Source organism: Vanacampus margaritifer, chromosome 14, assembly GCF_051991255.1.
Source record: "Vanacampus margaritifer isolate UIUO_Vmar chromosome 14, RoL_Vmar_1.0, whole genome shotgun sequence".
Classification (NCBI taxonomy): Eukaryota; Metazoa; Chordata; class Actinopteri; order Syngnathiformes; family Syngnathidae; genus Vanacampus; species Vanacampus margaritifer.
This window is the reverse complement of record NC_135445.1, coordinates 5432002-5446561: the sequence shown is the minus strand read 5'-3', so window position 1 is coordinate 5446561 and position 14560 is coordinate 5432002. Positions and strand designations below refer to the sequence as shown.

The following is a 14560-nucleotide window of genomic DNA, read 5'->3' as shown; positions in this document are numbered from 1 at the left end:
AGCGTAGCGGGAAATTATTAAAGTTGTGTAACAATAGGGCAAACGATTTACTTGGTTGTTTGATTTTACACTTGGCAGGCACTCCAGAGATTAAGCTATTTGTATACAAGATATAGATAAAATCTCCCATATTTTTTTTTACATTTAAGGAAATTCGAGATTTATCTCTGCCATAGTTTTATATTCCCCATATTGCCATGATTAAAAAAAAAGGTGGATGAATGACTGCTGCAGACAATAAACATGGTAATCATTTGTTTACTCATAAACACATTGAGAACAAACCATACCAGACATTTTTGTGTAAACAGCCTTGGCATTGGGTAGATTATAAAAAGAAAAAAAAATCATGAAAAAGTATGGCACTGTATAATTAAGAGGTAATTAAAGCCTAGTCTTCAATCTGAAGCTACACTGATGGTAATCCTCCGCACATTCACTATTCAGTATTCACGATAGGCACCGAGCCTTGTTGTGAGTATAGCAAAAAAAAAAAAAAGATTAATTGCCTCTCCAAAAAAGGTTGATAATTCCCTGCAGATGAAACCAAAGCACTACTTTTATATTGGAGAGGGCTATGCACTATTTTTATTTTTTCATGTGATATTAGCGCGATTGATACAAGTGCGCTTCGGACCTCTACCACTGGATGGCGGCAGCATACCTCAACATCCAGCTAACGGCTAACATTAACTGCTAATGGCAGTAATGAGCCATTAAGCTTTCTTTGCCAAATGCCAATAGACACCACAGAAGAAGAACAATATAAGAGACTATACATTAAAAGTACAGTTTGTACTAAGTACAGATTGAGTATTTTGAACCACATTCCTCTAATCCGTCAAGAGGTTGCTAGCCGCTGTGTTAGCTCAACAGTCAGTGCACTTGACTTGAAAGCCATTATAATCATTTTGAAGGGACATCACTTAGTCATGTTTTTTTTTTACTATCCAAATAGCGGAGGATTACAGGAAGGACATCCCTGCTTTCACATTGTTCATGTTTTCAAGAAGCTAGTGTCAGTGTAATATGGTTATACTTTGGTCAGTCACAGCGAATGCTGGCAGCAAGGGAGCGCTGAAGTATTGCGTAACACAGTGCAAGACGGCGGCCGACTCAGGCTCGTAAAACAGCAGCGTCTGACCGGGCCAGTCCAGCAGGACGCCCACCCTCTGAGGTCTCGTCGCTAGTCGCAGCAGCACCTTCTCGCCCGCGTGCCAGAAAGAGTACTCACCGTCGTAGTGGGACAGAACCCACGATTGGTCGTTGTGACCAAGCCGGGCCAGATCCCCAGAGCCTTTGCGCTGCAGGCCAACGTAGCAAATGCCCACCTTGAAGGCGGCGCTCTGGCCCACGTCCAGCACCCAGCTGTGGGTGCCGGAGGACACCGACAGGGACCCCAAGGCGTTGGGCCAGCAGTCGAAGCGCGCCGGGTCGTAAGGCAGAGGCTGGCGGGGTTTCTTGTGGAGGAAGGTCAGAGTGCAGCGGTCGTCGGAAAGCGCCAGGTGGGGATTGACGGTGCGTTCGTCAAACTTTAAAGTGGACAAACTGTAAGCTGCAAATGCAAGGACGTGACGTCACAAAAGAGCTAAAGTTGTTCTATAATGTACAAGGGGCCACTCCGCCACGGTTTAAAAGATGTTATTCAAATGTACGTACATCCATCCAGCCATTTTCTGTACCGCTTATTCTCATTAGGATCGTGGCTAAGATGGAGCCTATCCGGCCAATGAAAATGTCATAATTCATAAAGCACTGGACTAGTGTTAATTTCATCAACAAAAACTAAACAAAAATAATTTCGTAAACGCGCATTTTTCAGCAGACTAAATTTAGACTAGACTAGACTAAAACCTTCATTAATAAACAATAACTGGGACTGAATTAGCATGCATTTTGGTCGACTAATGAAAAAAAGACGGAAATGTATTTCACTTAATAAAAACTGGACTAAAATCTACGGAAATTTTCGTTCATGAACAAAAGTGAGACAAAAATTTTATGATTTTGTAAAAAAAAAAAAAGATTTTGTAAAATCTTGCCTCTGCTATCTGTCACTGTGACACTGGAGTGGCACAGAGACACACCCCCTTTCAAATCTGCAGCTAGCGAGCATGTGACAAAATAGATTCAGGGTGAAAGGTTAACACCAAAAAAAAAAAGTAAATTATAGTTATCACGTAACATTAATCCAACGGTTATATCGTTCCAACAATAATGTTAATCTGACCGCTAACTAATGTTGGCTAATTTACTAGCTCATAGCATGGAGCCATAGGAGCCACTTGTTGACATACTATGTGTGTGAAGTTGTTTTTCATTAAAAAGATGAGAGAAAATTTTGTATGAAATAGGTTTAGAATAGGTTGGTGAAAGACTCTGGTTGGTAACTCGATGGGGAGTAGGTAATGTCTGGTCGGTGCTGGATTTCACTTTCCTTTCTTTTCTTTGATCCTTCCTCGGGTCTCCTGACAACCTCACGATTCTAGCTGGATTCTGAAGTATTCGGTTTAGAGGAACGGTACGGGACTTTTAATAGGTTTTAGGTGAACTAATGAGTACACACTCACACACACACAAGCACATACTCACGCACATACAAAATAAAAAAAAATAAAAAAAATAAAAAAGAGAGAGAGCAATGATGATGACATGTCGAATCGGTAAAATTACCGAATGAACAATACTGAGCTCTCCAGAAAAAAAAGAAAAGAAAAAGGTTTAGATCCGAAATATTCAACTAAATTTGCTGACAATTTTTTTTATACACGGGTAAAATGATTGTCCTGACTAAAACTAGACTAAAACGTTGACAGTTTTTGTTGACTAAAACTAGATGAATAAAATGATGTTTGCTTGGACTAAATTAAAGACTAAAATGCTAGATTTATAGTCGACTAAAAATGGACTGAATAAAAACGGGATGAGATTGACTATGATAAAAGCTAACAAGCGTGATTGAAACCGGACTACAACTGAGACTACATTTAAAAATGGCGGATAAAATGAACACTAGACGGGAACTGACCGTTTGGCCCGTGCAGCATGGCGGTGGCCCACATTCCCCTCAGCAGCTGGCTGTCACTGCAGCCCGGCCTCATGTTGAGCTGCTCTGTATCGCACGGCTGGCCCACTCCTTCAGCATCCTCCACTCTGAAACATACAGAAGGCGCATAACTTTATCTGATGCTTTTGGCGCCATGGACTACGGAGGTGTACCTTCACTTCAAAAAAAGTCACGTTCTCCTGCCTTACCTTTCAGCAATCTCCGGAATGCTCGTCTATAAGTGGAGACAGAGAATGCAGCATTATTCAATTATTTTCTATGCTATTATTTTTTTTAATGTACATAATGACCCTCACCACCAGCTGTGCATCGGGAGCGTGTGTCAGAGTGTGCACCAGGCTGGAGCGTGTGCGGGTCAGGCTGGCCATGGCCTGGCCCCAGTGAGCCCTCTGGGTGAGGAGGCACTGCTCCACGCGCTCCTCCTCCCGTTGGACCTCCTCCAGGAGGCGCTGCTCCTCCTCCTCTAGGGCCTCGCGGGCGGCGCTGACCCGGGCCACCACCCGTTCCCGAGCCATGCTCGCTGAAGACTACATCAGTACAGCGCATGAACAAGGAGGACTTGATTATGTTCAAAAGTTATTTGCACAATGGCATGCATGGTGTTGGAGTAAAACTCGTTTTTCACAAAACTGCTGTATGACATTTACCATTAACTCATTCACTGCCATTGACGGCTATTGACGTCAAAAATTCATTTAAACAATTTCTACTAGTTTAACATTTTTTCCACTTTTGTTAACAAAAGTATGAAAACATCGATTTTTTTTTTTGTACATTTAGAACAGATATACAATTTATGATTAATTGTGAGTTAACTATTGAAGTCATGCGATTAATTACAATTAAAAGTTTTAATAGCCTGACGTGATTAAAGAAAAGAAAAGATTATTATAATAAAATTAGGAGCGTCAGCCGATTAAAAGTTTTAATCGTAATTAATTGCATGACTTCACGAGTTAACTCGCGATTAATCACAAATGTTATATCTGTTCTAAATGTACAATAAAAAATTCTAGGCTTTCATACTATTGTTAACAAAAATGGAAAAAGTGTTAAACTAATAGAAATAGTTCAAATGAATATTTGACGTCTATAAACGTCAATGGCAGTGAATGAGTTAATGAATTGCTGCCGTTGCATAGAGCGCATATCAACTATCCACTTATTCTTCAAAAGGGTTGCTGGAGCCTATCCAAGTTGGCTTCAGGTAGTAGGCGGGGTACACCCTGAAATGATTGCAAGCCAATCGCAGGTCACCCAGAGACGAATAACCATCCACACTCACAATCACACCTAAGAACAATTTAGAGTGCTCAATTAACCGGCCATGCATGTCTTTGGAATGTGGGAGGAGACTGATGGTGCCAGAGAAAACCCGCACAGGTTCGTGGAGAACATGCAAACTCCACCCAGGAAGGCCGAAGCCCGGACTCGATCTCACATATATACATGCCAAAACATAGTTGCTGTAAAAAACTACTTTGTTTACCCATAATGCATTGCTGTATACAGTTAAATACTGTAAAATAAAAAACAAGAACATGCTATAATTTTTTTATTGTAGATTTTACAGAATTTTGTTACATACAATACATTTTTGTGAATTTTTTTGAATTTTCAAGGCTTTGACCGTTTGATGCGTCTCCCACCTGAAGCTTTTGCTCCTTGGCTGTGAGCGTGTGCTCGATGAACTTTTCCATCCTTTGCGCCTGGAGCTGCATTTTCTCACACGCGTCCACCAGTTGATTCTGAGGGCGGGGGAGAAAGAAGGGGAAAGATGAAAATCCAACAAGAAAATCCTGTCTCGAGAGAGGAATTAGACAGGGATGATAACATTTTCAAAAACCTGATAGACATGACATGTCACACAGCCTTACGGGGATTTGGTGTTGCGTTATTGGGCCACACAAATGTAAACAAATTCCACACAATCCACTGCCGGCCTCTTGGCTGCTTTGGTATGTGCTCACAGTCAATATCCACATCTTTTGACATTAAGTATACAAAATCATTGGAGCAAGAAATGTAAAGTCACACCCCTCAAAGAAATGTAGCCTATTGTTAGTTAGAAATGCTTTTAGCGGACTTTGTGTATGTTTTGACATATTTAAACCCCCCACCCACACACAGAGGTGAATACACCCTTGGCAGCCCCCACCTTTGCACGTCACTGCCAGAAGTATTTTTCATACAAATTATTCACTGAAATTCATTTCAAGGGTACAAACAACTTTGCACAACAATGTATCCGACACAAGGTGGCTGCTGCAGTTACCGCAGTACTTTTTACATTTGGCGTATATTTGTGGCCTTTTCAAACTGTTTTTTTTTTTTTTTTTTTTACTGTAATATGTCAAAGTAGCCCGATTGGGTTACCGTAGAAAAACGATTAGTCCCGACTTACGTACACACTCGTCGTAACGGGAGACCGTATAGATAGAAGGAGTATGACTGAGTCGTAGAAGATGGAGGACGAAGAAAACTCACCCGGACTGTGGTGACTCTGTCGGCCAGTGGGGTGACGTTGTGTCCGCGGCAGGATCCTTCTTTGGCGCACTGGGAGCAAATCAGCTTCAACTCGGTCCCGCAGAACCAGTCCAGCTCGCACTCGTGCTCCACACACGTCTCGCTCTCCCCGGAGAAGATCCCGGATTCGGTGTCGGAGGTGGTGGCCATTACGGCGGTCGCGGCAGGTGCCTTCGCCCCTCCGTCTGCCTTCTCCTCCGCGGCTGCGGCGGTAGAGGTGTCCCCCCCGCCCGCAGCGAAGATGGGCTGCTCTGTGGGGCTCATCGTCTCGCTTTTTACCGCCGCGGAAGTTTCCAAGGCGTCTTTCGGTGCGGTTAAATCGGTCAGCAACTCGGTCATCATGGCAGCAGGTGCAAAGGAGGGACTCAGCCGAGTCTGCGCTGTAACGCAGGTGTAACAGGTGAGCGGTACCCGGAAGTACTCGAGACACAAACACAACAGCGCAGACTGTGTGCTTATGTTAAAGTCCAAGGTTCCAAACTATAAATAACTTAACAAATTAGTAACCTTCTAATTTGATATTGGTCATGGTGAGGATTAAAGCAACTTGTGTGTATCTAGTAGGTCAATATATGGAGTCTCAACACTGACAATAAGATTTGGTATTGAAGGGAAAAAAATGTTATTATGAAAAAAGCTGCATTGACATTGTAAAAGGTTTATTGATTGAAATTTTTAACCTAATTCTGGGTACTTAATTTTGTCTGTTAGCGAGAGCCACTACATCGTGATAATTTACATTGATGTTTCTGCATTTGGCAATTTATTATTATATTATATTGTTAGTATGGGATTTTTTTTTAATGGGCTTTAGGTGAACTGATGAATGCACACACTCACGCACGCACACGCACGCACGCACATGCACATGCTCACCCACATTAAAAAAAAATATATATATATGTGTGTGTGTATGTATATATATATATATATATATATTTAAAATAAAAAATAAAAAAAAGAGAAAGAAAAAAAAACATTTTTTTTTTTAAATTTATTTTTATTTTTTAAAAGGAGAGCAATGATGATGTCAAATCGAATGAACAATACTGAGCTCTCCTGAAAAAAAGAAAAGAAAAAAAAAGTAAAAGGTTTATTGAAAAATAAAATACACTATTTTCTTTAAGCACATTAAAAAAAAATCTTATTGTCAGTGTTGTGGCTCCATATCAATACTGTATATTTATATATATATATATTTTTTTTGCTTGGAGTGGCGTCTAGAAAGTTAGGGAAGAAAATAGCCTGAGACATTAGTTTCACCACACAACATTAGGTAAAGGTATAAAAAAAAAGTCTAAAAAAGTCTCAAGACTCCATCTTCCAAACTGAAAAGGAAAGCGGCCATTTTATTTTGAAAGAGCCATTATGGGAGGATTCCAGGGTTGGTGGTCTCTTGGACAACTGTTAAAAAAGAAAAGGAAAAATAAAGTACCCCAAACACCAGTGTGTTTCTTTCATAGCAGAACACACCAAAAACTTTCAAGGACCCATGTATCCCACGTTGAACAGGAAATAGGCCCTTTTGTTTAATGTGAATTCTAGATATTGCCCGCTGGTTTCACCAATTAATGACAAATTCCATGGACATGTATATCATAACAGGATGCATAAAAAAGTATCATGAACCCATGGCGAATTCAAACAGTAAATCATTCATTTGCTTTGAAGACGATACTTTATTTTTATTGTGAATTCCAGTGCTTGTCACCTCTTGGAAAGTTAGAAAAAAAAATATCCCTTGACACAATATGACCAATCAACAGACAATTTATTGGATATGTCGATCTTAACAGGATACATAAAATAGTCCCAAGCACCCATGGCCCAAACTTGAATAGAAAATGGAATGAAGTTGTCCATTTTTGTATAGTGTGTCAATTTTGGGCAAATTCCAGGGTTCATTGCCTCTGTCATAGGAGGAACCACCAAAGGTCTCAAAGACCCATGTCACAAATTGAAGAGGAAAATAACCATGTTGTTTTAAAGTCGCTCAAATATCAGTTCAAATATTTTTAAATACATTTTCAGAAGGGGATTGGAAACCAAAAATGCTTGCAAAATCACAACGTTTTGAATAGTGAAGACTTTGCAATAAACATTAAGTTGATGCACATTATTTTCTCTCAGGGGCACATAAAATGATGTGGCAGGTCCTAACTGGCCCCCAGGCCTTGAGTTTGACAGCATGTTGGTCTTGCAGATACCCTTTGTAATGGACATGAAAGCCTCCCTGTGTACAACACCGAAAAACCTTTGTCAAGGCTGCTTTTGAACCAAAACGTCATGCATCGTGACGTCATTCGTTGATTTATAGCGTTAACGTGTACAAAAAAACATAAAGGAGGTGAAGTGACTGACAAATCCCACCCAGTTTATCACCCGCGAAAATGGATGGGATCGGTCACGAGAGTGATGACGTAATACAAAAAATGGGTGGCCTTCAGCTGTGGTCCCTGCCCATTGGACATAAAGCAGGAAGTGACTGTTTTGACAAAACATAACGGTCATTTTGATTGGTTAGTCGGACAAGCATCTGCTCTCGCCCCGCCCCCCTTTTGAGCTCGCCCTCCTTCCCTGCGCCAACAGCGCTGTGGTGTCACCGAGGCCGGGCTGCCGCCGGAGAGAGCCGGAGTCCCGCCTGACGTCGAGCCACTGAACCCGAACGGCATCGCAACGGGTCTTTAGGGGGTTGCCTCCCCCGCCGAAGACGTTTGACACCGGTTTGGATCCTACACCTCGCTGTCTTCCCGATGTCGGACTTCAAGTTGGGGATCGTACGGCTCGGCCGTGTGGCCGGGAAGGTGAGCAGCCATCATGGGGTTGCCATGTGCGGCCGGGGGAGGGCCCGCGGGAGCTCAATATGGGTAGGAATTAGCCGTTTGAGGGTTTAATCGAGATTTGGTGTAATTCTCCGATATATTATCTTTTAATGTTACTAATTTAGCTTCCTTTGAACGCATTTAGAGAAAGCGGTGGTGGCTCGTCTTTCCTTGTGCAGCCGCCACCACTACGCAAATATGCTAATGCTAACTAGCATTAGCGGGGGTTGTCGGCATTTTGGCTATTGTCTAATTGTTGTCGTTAAAATAGCATATTTTGCTCGCCGCGACTTTGCCACGACGCAGTTGTCGAGCCGAGCGTTTTTCCTTCCCCGCCGCGAGTCATATTACTGACACGACGACAAGCAGTTGAACGAGCATGGCCACGCTAGCACCGACACTTGGATTACAAGACGAGGAAGCCATTGCCCAGACGCCGTCTCATATCTTCGTTCTTACTCGACATAAAGTCGAATAAATGAGGCAAAATTAACCCCCCTGCCCATAAATGGTCCCTAATTGGGAATGATTTTTGTAGTTGATAGATGCGTGCCAGTCATGAAAGACATTAAGGGTTGGAACGTTGTTTGGTTAAAGAGCCGGCAAGCGGGTGCTATCGTGTACTCTTGGGCTGTCACGTCGCGTGTTTCCACCCGTGTGTCATGCGGATGACGCCGTGCTTCAGACACTCATGCCCGGGGAGGGCGGGGATATCTCGGGTACATATCACATGGAGTCCCCCCACCCATCTGAGGGACCCCGGTCAGGAGATGGAACGTGACTAGCAGTGTGTGGACGTGGACATGTTAATATAAGTAACTGCCACAATGTTGGTCTTGGACACTGTCAGATAAACATGAATGTTGTTGAAATATATATACAGATTGAGGACAACAGAAAAGCATGGATGTAGACCATGATGTGGTGGAATTTATAGAACACTTTAAACTTCCACCATTGCTGAAACAAAGTGCTTTAACAAATAATAATAGGGATAGACAAATAGGTGGATATTAGGCATTTTGGTTATTTTAAAACTAAATTAATAAATACAAATAATGAAAAAGTCAAGCAATTGATGCTACTAAATGCTGTGGTCAAATATATACATTCCGCCGTGTGATAATTAGGGCCTTCCACAATAAGATGAGGCGCTAGCTCCCAAGCTAACAGGCTCGTGCTTAAATACAAAGGCACTCAAGTTCTTTTATAGTGAGGGAGGTGGGACTCATTCTTTAGTAGATAACATATCATCTATCATCATATCATGATGGAAATCAGTATATTGTTGAATTAGTAATTGTCCATCTTTTTTGGAAGACACCCTGTACCTAATGAATTGTCCAATGTTTCTATTTCTGGCCACCTGAAATATAATCTCGCTTGTATTATTGCTCTTGCAGACAAAATACACACTGATTGATGAGCAGGATATCCCTCTTGTGGAAAACTACGCCTTTGAGGTAGGGGCTGTTAAGGCAGCTTTTCTCCCCCCTCGTTACCTTTGTCCATCCGGTGCTAAAGTATGTGATGTCCTCTCAGGCACGAATGGAGGTTGATGCCGACGGCAACGGTGCAAAGATCTTCGCATACGCTTTTGATATTGGCAAAGGTCGCTGGGCGGGAAGGCCGCTGCATGAGCTGCTCTGGTGAGTCTCGCACTCACCCGTTGAGCAAACTGGAAAAAGATGCCGCCTTTGTCTCACCAATTAAGTTATTAACAACCTTTTCGATGACACGCCTGCTTCTACATGTCTTTTCTTTTGTGTACCGTGTCACTCATTGTCTGGTTACATCAGGGAGAAGCACAGAGGAGGCATCGCCCCAAGTTTCCAAGTCATCCACATCAACTCTGTGACAGTCGACAACAGGCTAGACAACCTACGACTGGTCCCTGTCGGCTGGAGTCCCAAACCGGAAGAGATTTCCAGCAAGCAAAGGCAAGGCTGGGAAGCTACAATTAGCAACTACAAGTGATGCTAATTTCTTACAGTATATCATCATCATCATCATTGTTGTGGTGCAATGATCATCATGTATGCAAGGTGCACCCCAGACTGGTTGCCAGTAACTCGCTAGGCATATTTACAATATGTACATAACATTTTAGCAGAAGTGACCAGCATTCTTGGATGTTTAAGGCAAAAGGAAAAAAATAAATATTTTTTTAGGGATGCACGATAATATTGGTGGCCGATAATTATTGGCAATTATCAACCAATTTAATGTTAAACAGAAAGAACAGATAATAAAGAAATCGTTGGTCCATCTGTTGTATTTGTGGCACAAGTTGTGCCCAACTCCTCAACCCCTCCCCTCTCCTATGGTAGTGTTGAATATTTGTGATGTCATAATGCGCGCAACCTTGTGTTCACAGAAGATGCATCATGGCGACATGGCAGTCGCCAGTGTGGGCTTTATTTACTGCAATGATACAGTATAGAAAATGAAAATTGTCATAATCTGAAACAATCTCTGCTAGCGTGAATCGGTCCCCGGCAAAAAAAAAAAAAAATTGTTGACCACTGCTTTGAGACACGAACCTGTGTCACCTTTGAAACTGCAAAGGGCGGAGCCAAGATTGAAGATTTCTGCAATATGTTTCCTCCAACTGTGTGTCCTGTCATTTTATACATGATGTTTTTGTCATCCATTTTGTTCTCCCTCAACCTCCCCCAGGGAGCAGTCACTGTACTGGCTGGCCATCCAGCAGGTTCCGGCCGACCCGGTGGAGGAGCAGTACCTGGAACTTAGCCGCACGCGCTACTACAATGCCAACGGCGAGCTGGTGGAGGAAGAGGAGTGCTCGTGCACGTACTACGAGTGCCACTACCCGCCGTGTTCGCTCATCGAGAGGCGGGTGAGTCTCAACTGTGAAGAAAATGTGCTCCGTGTTCCAATTTATTAGGCTGATTTCATTAGTTTTCCTAGTCACAATTTCAACCGGCTGTTTTTTGAGCAGAAAGGAATCTTTGCGCCTTGAACTATTCCAAAATAGTGCTATAGTGCAACAAATGAAAAATTTGACTATTTGAAAATAACCTTGAACAGGAAGAATGTGTTTTGCATGATGATTTTTCCTTTGTAAACATTTTTCTTTTTCTTTTAAAATGGCTTACTTTGCTCAGGATCCCTCATCACACCGTGGCCAAATGCAGCACCAGGCTTGATTTTGATGCCATATATTTTGTGTATACTGTATATATGTTGGTGCCATAGATCTTTACTAGCTGAGGTCGGCTGTATCCTTTTAAGCGAGCTTGCTGACCAGCTCTCGTCGTCGTCGTCCCACTCAGTGATGGCTTCAGTTTGTGCCTGAATCGGGATATAGCTTAACACAAATAGCCAACATCGAGCTCGGGAGATTACTGTCATTTTATTTTAATATTTTTTTCCCAGTGCCGAATGTCTTAAAACTTCTAGTAACCCTTGCCTGTCTTCCACAGCTGCGGGAGTTCAACATCTGCGGCCGCTGTCAGGTGGCGCGCTACTGCGGCTCGCAGTGCCAGCAGAGGGACTGGCCCGCCCACAAGAAGCAGTGTCGGGAGCGCAAGCGGGCCCTGGCGCTGGAGTCGGAACCGGAGCGGTGATTGGGAAAAAGGGAAGAGGGGGAAGAAAGGCGTTTTGATATGCGGGTTGAGGGCACGGAGAAGGCGAGAGACTAAATCCACAGGGACATTGAATGGCGCTCGCCTCACTGGTGGATTGGAAGTAGGTGATCAATGGACATCGGCATACACTTCCACAACTGTTTAATTCCCCTCGCTTCTCATATGGACGACAAGGAAAGGTTTTTTTTTTTTTTTTTTCGTCTTTCGGGGGTTGGCAACGCCCTCCGAGCTCGACCTGCTGCTGCTAATTGTTTCGCACGCGAGAGGTAACGACTCGTCTTGCAGACCAACTGGACCACGCTCTGTTCTGGACGCCGTCTTCTGTTCGGATTGGATCACACTAACAGTATTTTGTGCGCGTGCGTTGTATGTTTCTGCTAAGGACTCGATGGGTATGTGTGTGCGCATCTTCCTAAAGGGGCCATAATTCCAATTAGTTTTTTATTGAATCTATTTAGACATTTTCACTGTTTTGTAATAAAGTAGCTGCAAAATTGTGGCTCGACCTCCCCCCCCCCCATCTTCGTTTTGCAGACGACGGTACAAATTTAAATCAATTTATTAACATCTCTGGTTCATGTTTAAGAATTTGTTGGTAAAGTCCAAGGTGTTCCGAAAAATTTGACATCTTTGCACATTACCTGATAGCAACATTGCCCAAGTCATTTTTCAATGCAAAAACTATTTTAACAAACGAGAAGAGTCCAGTTTGCTTAATTTAAAAAAAAATCTGCACAAGGCAAAAAACAATTTTTAGTAAGCACATTGGTACTTTTTATTGATATTGTGACAAAAAGTTAAGAATGGCTTGGGCAATTGTGCTATTCAGCTAACGATATGAATATCAGGGTTACTTATATTAGAATTCAACCTATAGAGTTCAGAACAGATGTTAAGTATGCGCACACCACCTGTGACATGACGTCTTCCGTTTTGCCTTCCACTTTTTTTTGTTTTTGTTTAAATCTGCTTTCCAGGTGTTTATTTTTTTATTTTATTAAATTACCCATGAAATGCTCGCCGCGCACTGTTGTGACTGCGTTTGAGTTTATATAAAATCACAAAAGGCCTTTTCATTGCTAGTGAATGCCATCCAAGTTAAAAAATTTTACACGTCATTGAAATTTCATAATTTGAGAAGTCAGATTTTTTGGTACACCCTTTTTTTTTCTTGTTGCTGTCCAATGAACATGGCATTTTTATGTTTATCTGAACCTAGCTTTGTGGAGATTGATGCTTTTCATTGGGAAAGCGACCGTTTGGTACGTTTGGCATCGCTAATAAAAGCTGCTCGGTTAAAATGATGGACACTGTTTTTTCAAAGTCCAAGTCCCTCCATCGGTATTGTTGCGCGAGTATGTGTGTCTGTTTTTTGTTTTTGAAGAAATTCTATCAATGGAGCTCTATTTATTTAAAGTATTTGTGAAAACCTATTTAGTGGTGGTATTTGAAGGCAAACTGAAGTGGACAGACCGTATGAGAGCTTTCCCTTTATTTTGGAAACGTTTTGGGTGTTCGGGTGGGGTTACTACTTGATTGTTTTTTTTCCACACCCCTTTCAGGTTTTCTCCAGAAAAACACTGTTCTCTGAAATCTTCCGCAACGTTTAAAAACTTGAATCCCCCGCACCTTCGGTTTGCATTTGGAGACTTTTTAGAAAGTCAACCACCTCCTTTGTTGTGTGTCATCTTTTTGCCTTCCTCCTTATACCCCACAATGCACCTGCTTAGTGTGTCTTCGCTGAGGAGTGCAGACACTTGGAGCACGTGTCCCACGTTGACATGCGACTCATTGATTGTGTATTTTGTATTATGTGTGCGTGAACGGGTTTTCACCACTGCACTAAAACTCTGCTCCCATGTTTGCGCGTTTGTCCCGAGACGGGGTGCGATTTCGACTACCCCTGCACCCTTACTTTTGTTTTTGTTTTGTTATGAACATAAATCACTTAGAAATTAAGAGCTACTATATGTGAATAGAGTTCGGCGATAACACAGTTGCTTTTCCTATGTAAAATGATGGTAAAATAAAAAATGAACTTGATTTAATTTATTGGTGTCTGTTACTTTAATGTTTGTATACAAACCCCTCTGTGCCTGCCCCACTGTGATGCAACAATTGGGCTAATTAACATAACCACCTGCATGCTGAGTTTTCTCAACTAGTAAATTATGGAGAAAAAATATATCATGTTCCCTTGAAATCAGTCAGTCCACTCTCGTCTCTTGTAAGAAGTAGCAGATGTATGGTATCCAAGACATGGTGGTGCGGTAACTTAACCTTCTGTGTTGCCGCATTCTCTCCATCTGCCTTCTTTTTAGACCCTTTGAGGCCACTGTTGGTGTCAGGGGTCATTGGGATATCAGCAGAAGGGGAGCTATCCTGCCAAGAGTCCAAACCAGGTTTTGAGTAGATTTCATCAACTGGCGTACCTTTTAAAAAGTAATTGAATGTTTCCTGTGTAGGTAATACCATTTTTTTTTTTTTTTTTTTTAAATACAATATTGTAATAATAAATTCACACTTTATGTTCA

The 14560-nt window shown here is 42.1% G+C and overlaps 2 protein-coding genes across 2 annotated transcripts; one reads left to right on the top strand and one right to left on the bottom strand.

Annotated features, from left to right (window-relative positions):
* Positions 1 to 242: 242 nt before the first annotated feature.
* Positions 243 to 8265, bottom strand: bspry (B-box and SPRY domain containing). Its single transcript, XM_077542761.1, has 7 exons — positions 8197 to 8265; positions 5555 to 6013; positions 4717 to 4815; positions 3364 to 3594; positions 3256 to 3281; positions 3029 to 3153; positions 243 to 1555 (listed from the first exon to the last, which is right to left on the bottom strand). The coding sequence occupies exons 1-7, from the start codon at positions 8263 to 8265 to the stop codon at positions 1020 to 1022; spliced, it is 1545 nt and encodes a 514-aa protein (XP_077398887.1). The 3' UTR covers positions 243 to 1019.
* On the top strand, positions 6921 to 14074 carry zmynd19 (zinc finger, MYND-type containing 19). Its single transcript, XM_077542908.1, has 6 exons — positions 6921 to 8397; positions 9819 to 9878; positions 9958 to 10064; positions 10215 to 10355; positions 11095 to 11275; positions 11862 to 14074. The coding sequence occupies exons 1-6, from the start codon at positions 8347 to 8349 to the stop codon at positions 12003 to 12005; spliced, it is 684 nt and encodes a 227-aa protein (XP_077399034.1). The 5' UTR covers positions 6921 to 8346; the 3' UTR covers positions 12006 to 14074.
* Positions 14075 to 14560: the final 486 nt, after the last annotated feature.